Raw genomic sequence first — 19,644 nt, forward strand, 5'->3', positions numbered from 1 at the left:
AAGAAGGGCCCACTTGCCCAGAGCATGGCCAGAAATTTCCTGTCTGCCCACCCCAGCCTCCACTGATCTGGAAACACCTCAAGAAACTGATGTTTTCTGAACAGCTTCCAGGAAATGCTGTCCTAGAATCTATGCTTTCCTCTTCTCCTAAGAAGGGACACAACTCTGACTTAGTGAATTTGTGGTGGGGCTCTCTCTCATTCCCTCTCAGCCCCTACAATGAATGTGAGTCATTTCTACTTCATCTAAAGGTCATGGGAATACTGACGTCAGACACCTAACTACAAGGTGAATGGTTTCCTCTTTTCCTAAACTGTTCTTCACTCTCAAACTGGCAAAACCTCAGAGACAGTACATTCTCGAAGGCTCTGTCACTTCCACATTCAATCAGCAAATGTAAAAGCATTGTCAGAAAGAATTAACATCAGATTATAAGCAGATGTGAGAAAGTTTTAAGAAAGCCAAGTTACACATTTTATGTTTCTCTATCAAAATGATTTCAGATTTCCAAATAGTGTTTAAAATTCAGAATCGCATATTTTTTAAGATCTTATTTTTTTAGAGTGGTTTTTAGGTTCATAGCAAAATCAAAAGGAACGTACAGAGATTTCCCACATACTCCCAGCTCCCATACAGCCTGCCCCTCATCCGCATCTCCTACCAGAGTGGTCCATTTGTTACAACTGAGGAGCCTACACCATCTCATCACAATCACCCACAGTCCGTGGTTTATACTGGGGCTCCCTATTGGTGTTGTACATTCCAGTGGTCTGGACAAATGTGTCAGGACAGGGCAGCCCAGGTGGCTCAGCTGTTTAGCGCTGCCTTCAGCCCAGGGCATGATCCTGGAGACCCAGGATTGAGTCCCACATTGAGTTCCCTGCATGGAGCCTGCTTCTCCCTCTGCCCTGTGTCTCTGCCTCTCTCTGTGTCTCTTATGAATAAATAAATAAAATCTTAAAAAAAAAATGTGTCAGGACACAACTGTGATACTTGACAGAAAAGGAAGGAGAGAGCTGCTCCCTTCATCGTACGAGCTTATTATGGGGAGGCAGTTTCGGGGCTGCAGATCAGCAAAGAGCTCCACAGTTCTACTGAACTGAGGATGTGCAGAGCAGAGCTTGTGGAGGCCAAAGCAGCGGGGTTTGTAGAGCAGAGTGCCTACATCAGGGAGCCGCCCAGACAAAAAGCCTCAAACATCTGCACAGGGGTTCCCCTCGAGACTCTGGCTGGCTACTGCTCTACACGTGAGTGAGGAAAAAAACCATCCAAGGCTGAGAAGGAACCATGAGGAACAGAGAACAAATCTCAGAGCTCACATAGAGCTGGGAATATGTGTTTGTGTTCCCACTAACTGGAGTACAAATAAAAATTTTTTAAAATTTAAAAAAGCAGGAAATATCAAAGAGAATTCTCAGAAGAGTATCAACCTAGTAGCAGGCTAAACTGAACTCAGACTAAAACTGGTCTGTACTCCCACTGTAGCAAAGCTGAAACACAAACTTCCAACAGATCCTCTAATTTCAAGTAAATTAACTGCAGGGGAAAAAAATTCCAGCACTGTTAAAAGGAATAGACCAAAATCCAGCACTCAAAAATGTAAAATTCATAGTGTCTGACATAAGCTAAGCAAATTACAAGCATGTAAAGAAGCAGGAATATATATGATCTATATCCAGGAGAAAAGTGGATCCTATTGGAAAGGAGCCAGAAATGGCAGGGATGATGGAATTCACAGACAAGGAGGTTAGGACATGATCGTAAGTTTGCTGTATATGTTTAGGAGACAGAAGAAAATACAAACCTGATAAAGAACAAATGGAACATATAAATGGAACGTGCAGAGATGGAAAATATAATAGCTGAATGAAAAATGAGATGTTTGGAAGATTTACAGATGATGAAAACATAGCAAAAGAAACTATCCAAAGTGAGGGGAAAAGCAAAATACTGGAAAAAAGTAGACAGCCCATCAGGGACCTGTGGGATAATATCTAGTGATTTAATATATGTAATTAGAGTCCCAGGAGGATGGAGGCGAGGGCAAGGGTCAGGAAAAAACACTTGAAGAAATGCCACAGTTTTGCAAGTTTGACAAAAACTATAAACCCATAGGCGCAAGAAGCTCAATAAGCCTATGCAGAATATACCTAATGAAAACTATGTAAAGGTACCCTTCACCCTTAGTGAAACTCAAGGGTAAAGAAGGCGGGGTGAGGGGCGGGAATAGGGGCGGGGTATATGCAAAGGAGCAAAGAAAGAAATGAGCAGATTTCTCATAAGGAGCTATGCAAACTGGAGACAGTGGAGAGATAGCATGAATGTGCTAACAGAAAAGTGCCAAAAAGAAAACGAGAGGTACCAGGGCAGCTCAGTCGGTTGGGCATCTGATTCTTGATTTCAGCTCAGGTCATGGTCTCAGGATCATGGGATCAAGCCCCATGCCAGGCTCCTTGCTCAGTGAGGAGTCTGCTGGAGATTCTCTCTCCCTCGGTCCCTCCCCACCTTGCTCGCCATCTCTCAAATAAATAAATCTTTAAAAAATAATAATAAACCCAGAACCCTTTGACTAGCACAAAAAGAAAACTAAATAAAGGCGTACCTCACTTTGTGGCATTTCACTCTACTGAGCTTTGCAGATAATTGCATTTTTTTTTTTTTTTTTTTTTTTTTTTTTTTTACAAATAGATCGTGGCAACCTGCATCAAGCAAGTTATAGGCCTCGTTTTTTCCAACAGCATTTGCTCACTTCATTTCTCTGTGTCACATTTTGGTAATTCTCACAATATTTCAAATGTAATTGGTAAATGTTTATGTGTTCTGACTGTTCCATTGACTGGCCATTCCTTTGTCCCTCACCCTCTTCATTGGCCACCCTCTTCCCTGAGACACAACAATATTGAAATTAGGCAATTAATAACCCCGACAGTGGCTCCTAAGTGTTCAAGTGAAAAGAAGAGTCACATGTCTCTCACTTGAAATCAAAAGCTGGAAACAATTAAGCTTAGTGAGGAAAGCATGTTAAAAGACAAGATAGACCAAAAGCTAGGCCTCTTGCACCAAATGGTTAGCTCAGTTGTGAATGCAAAGGAAAAGTTCTTGAAGGAAATTAAACTGCTTGTCCCGTGGACACACACATGATAAGAAAGTGAAACAGCCGTCTTACTGATGTGGATAAATGTCAGTGGTCTGGATAGAAGGTCAAAGCAGCCCCAACATTCCCTTAAGTAAAAGCCTAATCCAGAGCAAGGCCCGAGCACTCTTCAATTCCATGAAGGCTGAGAGAGGTGAGGAAGCTGCAGAATAAAAGTCTGAAGCTATCAGAGGTTGGTTCAGGAGGTTTAAGGAAAGAAATCATCTTCATACATAAAGGTGCAAGCTGCAGGTTCTCCAAAAGATTGAGCTAATGAAAGTGGTTACACTCAGCAACAGATCTTCAATGTAGATGAAACAGCCTTCTGTTGGAAGAAGATGCCATCTAGAACTCTGACAGCTGGAGAGAAGTCAATGCCTGACTTCAAAGCTTTAAATAGGCCGACTCTCTCGTTAGGAGCTCATGCAGCTGGTGACTTTAAGTTGAAGCCAATGCTCATTTACCATTCTGAGAATTGCAGGGCCCTTCAGAATTGTCCTTAATCTACTCTGTCTGTGTTCTTTCACTGGAACAATAAAGCCTGGATGGCAGCACATCTGTTGACAACATGGTTTACTGAATATTTTAAGCCCACTGCTCAAAAAAACCAGAATCCTTTCAAAATATGGCTGCCTATTGACAATGCACCTGGTCACCCAAGAGTGCTGATGGAAATGTACCTGAAATTAATGTTGGTTTTATGACTGCTAACACAACATCCATTCTGTAGCCTATGGATCAAGGAGGAATTTCAACTTCCAAGTCTTATTATTTGTGAAATATATTTTACAAGGTTCTAGCTGCCATGGATTGTATTCCTCTGATAGATGTGGACAAAGTAAATTGATAACTTTTGGAAAGTATTCACCTTCTAGATGCCACTTAGAACATTTGTGATTCATGGGAAGAAGTCAAAATATCAACCATAGGATATAGTAGGAATAGGAGGAGTTTAGAAGAACTTGATTCCAACTCTTATGGATGACTTTGAGAGGTTCAAGACTTCTGTGGAGGAAGTCACTGCAGATGTGGTACAAAAAGCAAAAGAACTAGAATCAGAAGTGGAGCCAGAAGATGGGACTGATTCACTACAATCTCATGATAAAACTTGAATGGATGAGGAGTTGCTTCTATTTTTTTTTTAAGATTTTATTTATTTATTCATGAGAGAGAGAGAGAGAGAGAGAGGCAGAACACAGGCAGAGGGAGAAGCAGGCTCCATGAAGGGAGGGAGCCTGACGTGTCACGGGACTCCAGGATCATGCCCTGGGGCGAAGGCAGGCACCAAACCACTGAGCCACCCAGGGATCCCTGTAGTTGTTTTTTATAGATGAGCAAAGAACGTGGTTTCTTCAGATAGAATCTACTTCTGGTGAAGATGCTATGAAATTTTTGAAGTGACAACAAAGGATTGAGAATATTCCAAACATGTAGCTGATAAAGCAGCAGCAGGGTTTGAGAGGATGGACTGCAATTTGGGTCAAATGCTATCAAACAGCATTGCAGCTACAGAGAAATTGTTTGTGAAAGGAAGAGTCAATCGATACAACAAACGTCACTGTTGTCTTATTTTCAAAAACTGCCACTGTCACCCCAGCCTTCAGCAGCCACCACCCTGAACACTCAGCAGCCATCAATGAGACAAGACCCTCCACCAGCAAAAAGATGAGTACTTGCTGAAAGCTCAGATGATGGCTATTTTTTTTTAAAGATTTTATTTATTTATTCATGATAGTCACAGAGAGAGAGAGAGGCTCAGAGACACAGGCAGAGGGAGAAGCAGGCTCCGTGCACCGGGAGCCCGACGTGGGATTCGATCCCGGGTCTCCAGGATCGCGCCCTGGGCCAAAGGCAGGCGCCAAACCGCTGCGCCACCCAGGGATCCCTGATGATGGCTATTTTTAAGTGAAGGTATGTACATTGTTTTTTCATATATAATACTAATGCACACTTAATAGATTACAGTGTAAACATTAACTTTCACACGTACTGGGAACCCAAAACATTCATTTGACTTGCTTTATTGCAATATATAGCTTCTTGCAGTGGTCTAGAACCAAATCCACAATATCTCTGAGATATGGCTATAAGCATGTTCTCAGACAACAAAGAGAATCCATATCCAACAGGCCTAAAATAAAAGTTAAAAGCAATGCTCCAGACAGAAGGAAAATGATACCATATGGAAATCCAGATCTACACAAAGAAATGACTGTCTCCATGGATGGTAAATATGTGAGTAGTATTAAAGACATTTTTTTATCACTTAAGAATCTTCAAAAAATAATTGACTTTTTAAAACAAAAATAAGGGGCAGCCTGAGTGGCTCAGCTGGTTTAGCGCTTGCCTTCTGCCTAGGGCATAATCCTGGAGTCCCAGGATTGAGTCCCACGTTGGGCTCCCTGCATGGAGCCTGCTTCTCCCTCTGCCTGTGTCTCTACATCTTTCTCTCTGGATCTTTCATGAATAAATAAATTAAAACAAAAATAATAATTACTATGGGCTTTTTATGACATATGTAGAACCAAAATGTATGTCAACAATAGCATAAAAATGAAAGGGAGGAATATAACTGCTACATTGTACGTGACGTGGCATATTATTTGAAGGTAGACTGTGAGTAAAGAGACATACGTAAATCCTAGAGGAGGGGTCAGCAAACTAATGGCCTGCAGGCCAAATCCAGCCCACAACCTGTTTTTGTAAGCATTTACTGGACTAAGGCCACAATCATTTAATTTACACATTGTGTATGGCTGCTTTTGTGCTAAGACTGACGAGGTGAGTAGCTACAACAGAGACCATGCGGCCTCGAAAGCCTACAGTATTTTTTTTAATTTATTTTTTATTGGTGTTCAATTGACTAACATACAGAATAACCCCCAGTGCCCGTCACCCATTCACTCCCACCCCCCGCCCTCCTCCCCTTCTACCCCCCCTAGTTCGTTTCCCAGAGTTAGCAGTCTTTACGTTCTGTCTCCCTTTCTGATATTTCCCACACATACAGTATTTTTTTTTAAAGCCTACAGTATTTACTATTTGACACTGTGCTGAAAATGTGCCAACCCCTACCCAGAGCAGCCAATGAAATAAGTAAAAAAAAAAAAAAAAAAAAAAAAGTAGATTTAAACTCTGTCATACTGATAATTACATTAAATATAAATGATCTAAGTGTCCAAAGTACTGATTAGAATTGTCAGAATAAACAAACCAACAAGATCTAACACACTGTTGTGTCAGAGATCCTGTCCCCAGATCACTTCTGCATTTGAAGATTGGATCTCAGCACACAATTCTACACTTGACTGAGACTGTTACAATGGGACAGTAAAAATACACGCACAGGGACACCTGGGTGGCTCAGTCACTTAAGCATCTGCCTTCAGCTCAGGTCATGATCTCAGGGTCCTGAGATCAAGCCAAGCATTGGGCTCCCTGCTCAGTGGGGAGTATAATTCTCCCTCTCCCTCTGCTCTTCCCCCGTTCATGCTCATGTGCACTCGCTCGCTCTCTCTCAAATAAAATCTTTTTTTTTTTAAAGAATAAAAATAAATAAATAAATAAATAAATAAATAAATAAATAAATGAATATATATATATATATATATATATATATATATATATATATATATATATGGCTGGATCATGAAGGGAAAATTCACAGCAGAGTCAAGAGAAATCCATATGCAGACTTCTTATGCCATCTCCCTCTCCTGAGGTATCACATAGAGTATGATCCTATATCCAGAGAAAATATTTTAGGAATGAAGGGGAAATCAAGACCTTTTCAGATAAAGGAAAATCATAACAGAATTTGTCACCAACCCTAAAAGATGGGAGGAGGAAAGGATCCAAGATGGTGACATGGTAAGATCCTGAACTCAGCCCTCTCCAGGGTCATACCAAATCCATACCTATATATAGAACAATTCCTCCTGAAGAAGTGGTGAGGGCTGACTGGATAGAGGGCCTTGGTACAGTGGAAAGGAATAGTACTGAGGGCCTGGGGGCAGATTTGTCTGCCCTGTGGCACAGAAAAAAAAAAAACAGTTTAAAAGGGCAGATAGAATGTAAAGGAACCAGCTTTACTCCACCAAATGGTGAGGGAACTGCTGGAAATTTCTTCTAGCGTCAGAGGCCTGGGTGAGTGCCACTGTTCATGATCCACCTTTTTTTTTTTTTTATTAAAGATTTTATTAACTTGAGAGAGTGGAGGAGACAGAGAGAGAGAATATAAAGCAGACTCTGTGCTGAGTGCAGAGCCCAACATGAGGCTTCATCCCATGACCACAAGACCATGACCTGAGCCAAAACCAAGAGTTGGACGCTCAACTGACTGAGCCACCCAGTGCCCATCTCCTCCACTGTGACAGCACAGATGACAGCAAGGTCTGGGGACCCTAGATGGCCAGCTGCCTTAGTGAGCTCCAGGCCTCCAGTCACACAGGTCTAGTCCTCACATCAAGGCAGCCCCCGTAAGGCACACACCACGACACCCCTGGACAGCATCTACTGAAGCTACTACTAGTCAGCTCACCAAGGCAACATGGGCACAAAGCATCCCAGAACACCCCAGGCTTGTACCTCTTTCAACTCTAGATGACTCACCAGGGCGTCCCCTGGGTGCTGCACCCCAGGGGCTCCTAGCCTGCACCTAACTTCAGCTCTAGCCACCTCAGCAGGGAGGGCCCAGCTTGGAGCACCCCGACCCACTACAGCTCCAGTCAGCCAGTCAAAATCACTAAGCACATGCAGTCTACACAGGGGACATCCCTACACAATATTCTTCCCTTAGGTTTAGGAGAAGTAGCTGTTCCAACTAATTCACAGACTCAAACACAGACAGTAATGAGGAGATAGAGGAATATGCTCCAAATAAGAGAAAACAAAACCAAACTGGGGCCAGGGGCGGGAAGGGGGGGTTGGGGGCACAGATAATAGAACTAAATGAAATGGAGATAAAGCAATCTACCTGATAAAGAGTACAAAGTAATTATCACAGAGATGCTGATCAGACTTGATAGAGGAGTGGACAGACTCAGTGAGAACTTCAACAAAGAGATGGAATTTATTAAAAAAGAAACAATCAGGGGCACCTGGGCGGCTCAGTGGTTGAGCATCTGCCTTCAGCTTAGGTTGTTATCCCAGGGTCCTGGGATTGAGTCCTGCATTGGGCTCCCCGCAGGGAGCCTGCTTCTCCCTCTGCCTCTCTCTCTGTGTGTCTCTCATGAATGAATAAATAAATAAAATCTTTAAAAAAGAAAGAAAGAAAAACAGAGTTGAAGAACACAATAACTGAAATGAAAAATACACTACAGGGAATCAACATTAAGTTAGAGGATGTCAAAGCAGAACCACAAGCTGGAAGACAGAGTAATGGAAAGTACTAAAGCTGAAGAAAAAAAGAAGAAAAAATAATTTTTAAAATAAGGGTGGGTTAAGCAATCTCTAGCACAATATCAAGCATACAAACATTTACAATATAAGGGTCCCAGAAGAAGGAGAGAGAGAGAGACAGAAATTTTATTTGAAGAAATAATAGTTGAAAACTCTCCTAACCTTAGGAAGAAAAAAGGCATCCAGGTCCAGGAATCACAAAATGTCTCTAACAAGATGAATTCAGAGTGGTCCACACCAAGATACATAATAATTAAAATGTCACAGATTGAAAATAAAGAGAGCATCTTAGAAGTACCAAAGGAGAACAACTATTTATATACAAAGGAAACCCCATGAGGCTATCAGCTGAGTTTCTGACATAAATTTTACATGCCAGAGGGCACCTGGGTAGCTCAGTCTGTTAAGCATCCGACCTTTGATTTCAGCTCAAGTTATGATCACATGGTCATGGGATGGAGCCCCACATCCAGCTACCCTGTGTGGAAGGAAGGGAGGGAAGGGAGGAAGGCAGGGAGGGAAGGAGGGAGGAAAATTTTACAAGCCAGAAGGGACTGGCATGATATATTCAAAGTGCTGAAAGGAAAAAAACCTACAACCAAGGATACTCTACCTGGTAAGGTTTATCATTCGGAATTTAAAAACCAATAAAGAGCTTCTCAGACAAAAGTTAAAGGAGTTCATCACCACTAAACCACCCATATAAGAAATGGTAAAGAGACTTAAGCAGAAAAGGATACAATTAGAAATAAAAGTTATTATTTAAATTTCATGAGTAGAAGCAAACATAAAGGTAATAGATCAATCATTTATAAAGCTAGTATGGCATTACCCTAATACCAAAACCTAGACAGGCACTACAAAAAAAAAAAAAAAGTCAACATCTCTGATGAACATAGATTTAAAAATCCTCAGCAAAATATTAGCAAACCAATCCAACAATACATTATATACATCATCCACTTCAATCAAGTGAGATTCATTCCAGGGATGCAAGAGTGGTTCAATATTCACAAAACAATCAATGTGATTAACCATAATAACAACAAAAAAAAAAAAGGATTAGGGCACCTGGGTGGCTCAATTGGTTAAGGATCTGCCTTCAACTCAGGTCATGACCTCAGGGTCCTGGGAACAAGCCCTGCTCAGTGAGGAGTCTGCTTCATCCTCTGACTCTCCCTCTGCCCCTCCATCCACATTCCTCTCTCTCACTCTCTCAAAATCTTTTTTTTTTTAAATCAATCAGTGGAATTCACAACATGAATGTACATAAGAAAAAAATAGGATTATCTTCATAAATGAAAAAAAAATTAACAAAATTTAATACCAAACCTTGACTTAAAATATCAGAAAAATAAGAAAAGGAACTTAACTAAATAAATGACATCAAAGAAAAACTGACCACATTTAATGATGAAAGACAATTTTTTTCCTCTAAGTTTGAAACAAGAATAATGTCCACCCTCATTTATCATTGTAAAGAAGTTCCTAGATAGTATAAGGCAAGAAATAGTTACACAGACAGGATCTCATAAAAAAGAGGCTTTGAATTCATTTTTTTCCCTTTGCACTAAATTTTGATACTTATTTTATTAAAAAATCAGCTATTTTTAGGGAAACTTTATTTAAACCTAAGTTATAAACTGCGCATAACAATGAATAGCTGGGGCTGTTTTCCTTTTTAAAAAAATATTACAGCATTTATATCTGAAAATAGCCCAGCCACTCGACTCCATGGTATAGGAAGTATATATGCAACAGCAACAGTCTCTCTGTGAATTTCATAAAGAAGTTATTCATCTATTTCCTATAAATCAGGGGTCAGAAGGTTAGTTTCTAGTTGTCACTTAGGACCCGAAATAAGTTCCTCTTAAAGAGAGGTTTTTTTTTTTTGTTTTTTTTTTTTTTAAACAGTTCCAAGAGTTAGGAGAAAGATTTGGGCCTAGCACTACACAATGCAGTCTCCCATCCCACAGGCAAGGTGACTCGAGGCTCCACTGAGGTCTCTCCATTTTAGCAGTCTGCACTTTAGGCAAGCCGAGCGGCCTCAGTCCACATAGGCAGCTATAATTGAACACCAGACTGGGTGGCTTAAAAACAATACAAATTTACTTCTCACAGTTCCAGAGGCATCGGCAGATCTGGTGTCTGGTGAGGGCCCACTTCCTGGTTCACTGCCAGCCATCATCTTACTGGGCCCCCACAAGACAAAAGAGGTGAGGGGGCTCTCTCTGGGGTCTCCTTTATAGCAAGAGCACTGATCCCATTCGTGAGGTCCCCACGTCACGACCCAATCACCTCCTAATACCATCACACTGTGGGTCAGGATTCCAACATACATATTTGGGTGCATGGGGAAGGGATATATTCAGTCCATACCATGAGGCTTGTCGAGTACTCTAACCCCTGTACAGAACCCACTGTACTAGAAATGGGGTCTTAAAGAAATTGCTAGAGATCCTTGTCATAACCAAAGTTACAAAATCAAATTTAACAATGGTTTTCAACGTAACCCTTCTTTACAAAGTTCATCCAGTAGTTGGAAGAGGGCTCCTTCAAGGTGACCCTGTATCCAATACCTCGATTCTGGAGGAAATCCCTGACTTGGGGGGACACAGATCTCCCAGGCTTGGGCCTCTTGTGCTTCTGAGCTGTGCACAGAAGCCTGCAGGGCTGCTGCAAAGGCTGGAGGAGAACCGATGCTTTACGGTTGGTGGAAGCAGCAGGGAACCCACAGGTGGTCTGGGGTCCACAGTGGACGTTGACTCCTATCAGTAGACAGGTGTAGACTCTGATTGCATGGAGCAGGGAAAGTTTTAAAGTCTGCAAGTCAAGTATTAGGGACAGTCACTGTGTCAGCACCACTCCTGGAGTTGTCATCTGTCTGCCTGTGTGCCATGAGCCAGAGGTCCCTAAGGCCAGTTGTTTCCAGGGACTTCCTGCCCCCTCACTCTTTGCCCTCTTGCTCTTTGTCTACAGGGGGAGCTGACCATGACCAGTGACATGGAGACCTTACAGAACGCCCTATACCTAGACACAGTGCCAGAGTCCTGGACCAGGCGAGCCTACCCTTCAACAGCAGGCCTGGGAACCTGGTTTTTGGACCTCCTCAACCGAATCAAAGAGTTGGAAGCTTGGATAGGAGACTTTGCAATGCCCTCCACGGTGTGGCTGACAGGCTTCTTCAACCCCCAGTCCTTCCTGACCGCCATCATGCAGTCCACGGCCCGTAAGAACGAGTGGCCCCTGGACAAGATGGCCCTGCAATGTGATGTGACCAAGAAGAACAGGGAGGACTTCAAGAGCCCTCCTCGGGAAGGGGCCTACATCCATGGCCTCTTCATGGAAGGCGCTCGCTGGGACATACAGGTAAATCTTGGGGTGAGCCTCAGGGCACCCTCTGTGGGCTGATTAAATTGCATGTTGCCTCCACTGAGTCTGATCACGAAAAGGCATGTCCCGGGATCTTCTGACCTAGGTGTCCTTCCCTTGAGGCCATCAAGCCACTTTCATGCAGCCAGGGATGGCACATCTAGCACAGACTTCACAGAGTGGGTAGAGTATAGTAATTAAAGGCAAGGGCTCGAGAACTGAACAGCTGGATCTAGATCCCAGCATCTCCATCTACTGCCGCTATGACCTTGGAACATGGTTCTACCTCTCCAAATCTGTTTCTTCGAGTGCTAAATGGGAAAATATATAGGCTGCAAAAATTAAATTAGTTACTATATGGGGCACTTGGAATAGTGCCTGGCACACAGAGAGTGCTCCAAAGGTGTTGGAGTTGGCTATCCCTGCTACTGGCTGACCGGGGGATATCATTTCACCCCCCGCGGCCACTTCCTCATTCCTGAGCTCTAGGAAGGCCAGCATCCCTTCTGCCTTTTACATTGCCCCTGTCTGCAAAGGGAGTCCAGTAGATGCTATTTTACAGGGCATTCTGAAAGGATTCCTCAGTGAAGCCTGATAAAAATTTGAGTCACAATAAGATTAGCTGGGATAAATGACATGCGCAAGGATGGATAACTCTAGAACAAGTTTATGTTTGTTATACACACGACCTGGAAGAGGTGCTTAATCAAATACCCTGCTTGGTAAGTGACACTTAACTGTTCCTAGCAGTCAGTATCGAATTAATGGGAGAAAACTGTTAGAAGATCTATAATATCATAGAAGGTCATATAAATACACATAGAGCTGTATTAAACAATGACTCCCAAAATTCTACCAGAACCTCAGAATGTGACCCTACCTAGAAATAGGGTCTTTGCAGATATAAGTAGTTAAGATGAGGTTATACTCTACTATACACTTAGGGCAGAGCAGGCCCTAAATCCAAGGACTGGAATCCTTATAAGGCCATATTGGAAGCACAGAAGCAAATGTCCTGTGAGGACAGAGGCAGAAATTGGAGTGATACATCTGTAAGCCAAGAAATGCCAAGGATGGCCAGCAGCCACCAGAAGCTAAGAGAGAGGCATGGGATAGTTTCTGCCTCAGAGCCTCCAGAAGGAGCAGACCCTATGTATACCTTGATTTAAGACTCAGGCCTTCAGCAGTGTGAAAAAATATATTTCTGTTGTTTAAAGCAACCAAATTCATAGTAACTTGTTACAGCAGCCCTATGAAACCAACTGAGGGCCAACAGAGAAGACAGTAAAGCAAGACAGTGTTTAAACAGCCTGAAACTTGAGAAGGAAGCTACCTTCCCCCTCTCTATGCTAACATTTGTCCAAGATTCCATCAGTGGGGATCACACACGGATTATATTAGGTATAGGGTGGCCTTGGGTGGCCAGAACTAGAATACAAAAAAAAAAAAATTGGAGCAATTAGGGAAGAAGTTCAAAAGAGCACTGGCACTGTGGGAGAAAGGGGAAAGGACACCGATTCTAATCATCTAATTATCCAATATTTTATTACCTTGTTTCTTCATAATAACTTCCCAAAAAGCAATACTCGCCCACCAAGAACTCTTGTTCTGTTTCTGCTCCTAGAAAGACATCAGCAAAGGTAAGAGTAAGAATGTCCAAAAATATCCTCCATAAAATCATAACACTGGCCCAAAATTGTCAGAACCCACTTTTTTACACAACTCTAGAGATCAACCAAAGGCTTTTAGCTTTTTAGTGTTTTGTGAAGAAAAACATCCAACTCTCACTAAGAAGAAACACTTGGCAGACTTTTTTTTAAAGAAAAGTTTTGTGGGGTGTTTTGTTTTGTTTTTTGTTTTTTGTTTTTTGTTTTCTTTTGACAGAGAGAAAGAGCATGAGCAGGGTGAGGGGCAGGCAAAGGGAGATGGAGAAGCAGACTCCCACTAGGCAGAGAGCCCAATGTGAGGCTCAATCCCAGGACCCCAGGACCATGACCTGAGCTGAAGACAGATACTTAACCAACTGATCCACCCAGGCACCCTACTGGGCAGCCTTTTAACTTGCTCTGTTTCTATTCTTTCCCCACCAACTCTGTGGTGGCCTTGAGAACCAACATGCCACAGTCGTAGTGCAAACAGCAGCCTCCCAGCCATTTGAGGCAAAATGGAGTTGTAGTTCTTTCAAAGCTCCATTCCCAGAAAACTGTCATTATTTTCCCCTACCTGTTGATTTCATGGAAAACCCCCATTTATAAGTCTGTCTCTATTTGACCTGAGTTAGAGCTCACGCAAGGGAACAGCCTTTCCCCCCCAAGGGCCATTTACTGTTTTCTGTCTAAAAACAGTCAGACAACTGTTTAATCCTTTAGATAACAGTGCAAATAACAGGCTAACCAAAAAGCTTAAAAAGAGAAACTGGAGCATGAGATGACCTCCAACATGGCCCTGGAAACCTAGAAGGCCACACCCATGTGCCGGGCTGTGCACAGGCTCAAGAAAGACCTGAGAAGGCTATAAACTCACCTCTGGCTGACCTGGAGGCTCTTTACAAGCAGGAAGTTAAGACTAAGCCAGAATGTTAAACTGCCCTGCTGAGCACTGAAGGCATGCCCAACTCATACGCAGAGCCCCTGAGCAAAAACTGAGAGACTTACTGGATGCAGGTGTTTAAGAAAATCTCTGTCCTGTTACTTGCTAACCACTCAGCTAACTGGGCAGGCCACTTCAGTAGTCATATGTGACAAAGACAGACTTTACAGAATCAGTTCAGAAAAGAAGTTACTAAATAAACAACAACAACAAACCCTATGTTGACGTTTTCAACAAAAAATCATGAGACATTCAAAGAAACCAAAGGGGGGGGGGGGAGCAGTCAAAAGAAATGGTTCCTGGGAAGCCCAGGTGGCTCAACAAGTTTAGCGCCGCCTTCAGCCCAGGGCATGATCCTAGAGACCCAGGATCGAGTCCCGCGTCAGGCTCCCTGTATGGAGCCTGCTTCTCCCTCTGCCTGTGTCTCTGCCTCTCTCTCTCTCTCTCTCTCTCTCTCATGAATAAATAAATAAAATCTTAAAAAAAAAAAAAAGAAATGGTTCCTGAAGTTCAGAAGTGGGACATACGAGGATCCCTGGATGGCGCAGCGGTTTAGCGCCTGCCTTTGGCCCAGGGCACAATCCTGGAGACCCGGGATCGAATCCCACGTCAGGCTCCCGGTGCATGGAGCCTGCTTCTCCCTCTGCCTATGTCTCTGCCTCTCTCTCTCTCTCTCTGTGACTATCATAAATACAAAATAAAAAATAAAAAGAAGTGGGACATACTACACAAAGCCTTTTAATCAGCCATTTTAAGTATGTTCAGAGAACCAAAGCAAAGTATGTGAACAATGTCTCACTGAATAGAGAATATTAATAATGGGAGGAAAATACATTTTAAAAAACCAAATAGTAACTCTGGAGTTGAAAAGTATTAATACCTTAAATGAAAATTCAGTAGGGAAATTCAACAGAAGATTTGAGCAGGCAGGAATCACCCAACTTGGAAGTACATCAATTGAGATGATACAATCTGACAAGCAGGAAGATAAAAAGAATGAAGACAAATGAACAGTTTAGAAACCTGAGAAAAATCAAGAAAGCCAACATCCCCATAGTGGAAGTCCCAAAAGGAGGAGAGAGAGAAAGAGCTAGAAAGACTATTTGAAGCAGTGATGGCCACTTTCCAGATTTGATTAAAAAAAAATAATAATCTATACATCCATGAATCTCAACAAAATCCAAACAGGATAAACTTAGAAATTCATACCTTGGGCACTTGGGTGGCTCAGGCAGTCAGTTAAGCATTCGACTCTTGATCTCAGCTCTGGACTAGATCTCAGGGCTATATGTTCAAGCCCATCAGAAAAAAAGGAAAGGAAAGGAAAGGGAAAAAGGGAAAGGAAAGGAAACCCACACCTGACATATTATAAGATAAAGAGAGAATCTTGAAAGCTGCAAGAGAAAAGCAATTTATCACATACAAGGGGTCCTCAATGGGATGAACAGCTGATTTCTCCTAAGAAACCATGAAGGCCAGAAGGCAGCAGAATGAAAGGTCAAAGTGCTGAAAGAGCAGCCAACAGTTCTATATTCAGTAAAACTATCTTTCAAAAATGAAGGAGAAATCAAGACATTCTCAGGAAAAAGAGAAGGGTGAGGTGCCTGGGTGGCTCAGTTGGTTAAGCATCCAACTCTATATTTCAGTTCAGGTCTTAATCTCAGGGTCATGAGTTCAAGCCCTGCGCTGGGCTCCACACTGAATGTGGTGCCTATTTAAAAAAGACAGACAGAGAGACAGAGAATTTACCACTAGCAGATGAGACCTGTAAGAAATACTTAAGAGAGTTCTTCAGGATGAAATAAGTTACAAGACAATAATCCAAATCCACATGAAGAAACAGTATACCAGCAAAGATAATTACATATGTAAATATAAAAAAGTTTGTATCTTTTATTTCTTTCCTAATCTGATTCAAAGGACAAGTCCAAGAAGCAATAACCATAAATCTGTGCTGATAAGCATAAAAGATGTTATTTGTATAATGAAAACAACACAAGGTTTTGAGCATAGGAAGGAGAAGGAATGGAACTTATATAGGAATACAGTTTTAGTATACTACTGAAATTAAGTTGGTATTATCCTGAAGTAGATTTTTTTACAATGATGTTGATTGTAATCCCTAGGGAAACCACAAAAAAAAATAAATTTTAATATAGTAAAAGAAATGACAAGGGAATTAAAATGGTATACTAAAATAGATCTCTACTGAATGGAAAAGAAGGCAACAAAAGAGAAATTGAGAAGCAAAAAAAAAAAAAGAGGACATAGAAAACAAAGAGTCAAGTGGCAGATGTAAGCGTTACCTTATCAGTAATGGCATTAAATGTAAATAGATTGAACACTACAGTTGAAAGGCAGAGAACGGCAGAATGGATTTTTTTGATACAACTATAGGCTGTCTACCAGAGATACACTTTAGATTCAAAGACACAATAGGCTGAAAATTAAGAGATGGAAACAAATATGCTGTTCAAATAGAGAATTCAACCATAATAACTGGAGATATTAATACCCTACTACTAATAGTGACTGCTAATGATTAGCTTCTTTTGGGAGTGATGAAAATGTTCTAGAATTACAAAGTGATGACTGTACATTAGACAATACTGAATTGTACATTTTAAAAGGTTTGGTGTTGGGGATCCCTGGGTGGCTCAGCAGTTTTGCTCCTGCCTTTGGCCCAGGGCGTGATCCTAGAGTCCCAGGATCGAGTTCTGCATCAGGCTATCTGCATGGAGCCTGCTTCTCCCTCTGCCTGTGTCTCTGCCTCTCTCTCTGTCATGAATAAATAAATAAAATCTTTTTAATAAATAAATAAATAAATAAATAAATAAATAAATAAATAAAACGTTTGGGGTGTTTATGGTATATGAGGAAAAAAAAAAAAGTTCTACCCCTGTTTCCACTCCCTGCCACAAACACTCAGTTGCTGGGGTTAAGGGGGTCCCCACCATTTAAGTTCTAGTACTCTTCATGCCTCATACCAGCTTCTAATAGAACCAAAAAGGCACATTCTCTCCCTATAAACAAATTTCATGGAAAATGAGCCAAGTCCTATCCATAGTAGAAGGGGCTGTGAATCACCAGGACAAAAGCAAGGAATTTGTGAATCACTCTGTATCAACATTTGCCAAAGTATGTTGTCGTGGGAAATAGATAGATTGCCAAGAAAAGAGTCCTGTGGTCAAACAAGTTTGGGGAACACCAGGTTAAATAAAGTTCATCGCTTTCCGTTATTGCTAGGATTTCCTATATTCAGTGTACTAGTGTGCACTATAAAGCTTCAAGCCTAGGGTATGGTAAACACCTTTTCCCAAGTTTATTTGATGAAGGAACCCTTTTGTTCTTCAGAACATTTCTCGGGACTAATAATAAATAAATCCATTCATTAATTTAAAAAAAAAAACTGTCCTAGATTACTCTAATGGGACTCTCAGAAAACCACAGAGGCCCCAACTAGAAAGCTACAGAATAGTTAGGTCCCTATCACATGAGTAGGGATAGAACATAGCCCTGCTCAAAAAGTCAAAACACTCTTGTGAGAGGATGAGGTCCCATATAAAACTGAACAGGACATAACCAAACTCTTAAAAATCTAAAGCATTTGCAGGCAGGAGCTGTGCCTTATCTATCTTTAAAACCCTAGCAGAGGGATGCCTTGGTGGCTCAGTGGTTGAGTGTCAGGGTGTGTTCCCGAGGTCCTGGGATCAAGTCCCACATGGGGTTCCCCGCGGGGAGCCTGCTTCTCCCTCTGCCTGTGTCTCTGCCTCTGTCTCTCATGAATAAAATCTTAAAAAAAAAATAAACCCCTAGCACCTGGCATGATGACATCTGGCAAACGGTTGCATTCAATATGCTTATGAAATGAATGGATGAAAAAATTTAAAAAGACTCAACTTTCAAAGGGATTAATTTGTATGTGACACATAACAACTTGTAGAACTTTCCTTCAAAAAGTGATTTAGGCTGAAAAGCAGTAGAAATATGTTTTCTACATCTCAGACGCATTCTGTCCTGGATTGTTGAGCGAACCTGTAAGGCAGCAAGCATAAAGGCAGCCAGCCTTGCCAGCCTCTCAGCTATTGGGTCTTTGGACAGAAGGCTGGCTGGCCGGGCTCTGGGTCTGATCTAAGCTGGCTCTTTTCCTGTTCTTGTCCTCAGGCTGGGATCATTACAGACGCAAAGCTGAAGGATCTGACACCGCCCATGCCTGTGATGTTCATCAAAGCCATTCCTGCAGATAAGCAGGACCACCGCAGTGTCTATCCTTGTCCTGTGTACAAGACTTGTCAGCGGGGACCCACCTACGTGTGGACTTTCAACCTGAAGACTAAGGAGAAACCATCGAAGTGGGTGCTAGCTGGAGTTGCTTTGCTTCTCCAGACTTAGCTTTCTGCAGAACCACTGAGACAACAAGGCTGAGCTGGAGGCTGCCCAGAAGGACAAGTGGGTGAGGGGAGACACAAACATGAAGATAAGGAATCATACGTACTCACAATGCTGTAGAATTCTTGCAGGGAACCTGGAGAGAAGTGCCTATAGTAAGGTGGTGCTGGAAGAGTATAGACCCAGGAACTAGGGGAGAAGCATTCCATAACACTGCACCTTTCCTAATAAAGTGACTGACTCTTCAAGTGTGTCTGGTCCCAGCTTTGAGAGTGACCGAGTCATAAACGATCCTAAGACCAAGAGAAACAAACCACAAACGCTTGAGCCCTCATGCTGGTAAACTCTGTGCTCTAGCTCCCAGCTACTCCATGGATTAGCCACATCAACACCACCCCCGAGTTAGTCTGCATTTTGACAAGCTGAAAATGATATGAGGTGAAAGGATATGAATGCACGCTATGGTCTGGGAGACAGTACTCTGGATGTGGGATTACCAAACTTTTTCTGCAAAGGGCCAGACAGCAAATAGTTTAGGCTTTGCAGGGCCTGTGTCTGTTGCAGTGACTCAGCGCTGCCACTATAGCCTCAAAGTAGCCACAACACATAAATAAATGGGTGTGGCTGGGCTGCAGTAAAACGTATTTGCAAAAACAGATGGTGGGCCATATTTTGCTGATCATGGCTCGAGGATAAGGGAAGTACACACATGATATTTATCCTTCATTAATTCACACATGCCTTCAATCAGTTAATCAATCTCC

At 42.1% G+C, this 19,644-nt stretch overlaps 1 protein-coding gene across 2 annotated transcripts in view; it reads left to right on the forward strand.

Annotated features, from left to right (window-relative positions):
• The window catches only part of DNAH9 (dynein axonemal heavy chain 9), a 329,643-nt gene extending 310,538 nt beyond the window's left edge, over window positions 1-19,105 (forward strand). Inside the window, exons 68-69 of one of the 2 annotated variants that reach the window (XM_025428358.3) lie at window positions 11,510-11,899; window positions 18,656-19,090. In XM_025428358.3, coding sequence (XP_025284143.2) covers window positions 11,510-11,899; window positions 18,656-18,883 — 618 coding nt within the window. In that variant the 3' untranslated portion in view covers window positions 18,884-19,090. Of the gene's footprint in view, window positions 1-11,509; window positions 11,900-18,655 lie in introns of both variants that reach the window. The other variant, XM_049110232.1, reaches the window with a different exon arrangement.
• The last annotated feature ends 539 nt before the right edge of the window (window positions 19,106-19,644 follow it).

Source organism: Canis lupus, chromosome 5 (genome assembly GCF_003254725.2).
Source record: "Canis lupus dingo isolate Sandy chromosome 5, ASM325472v2, whole genome shotgun sequence".
Taxonomy (NCBI): Eukaryota; Metazoa; Chordata; class Mammalia; order Carnivora; family Canidae; genus Canis; species Canis lupus.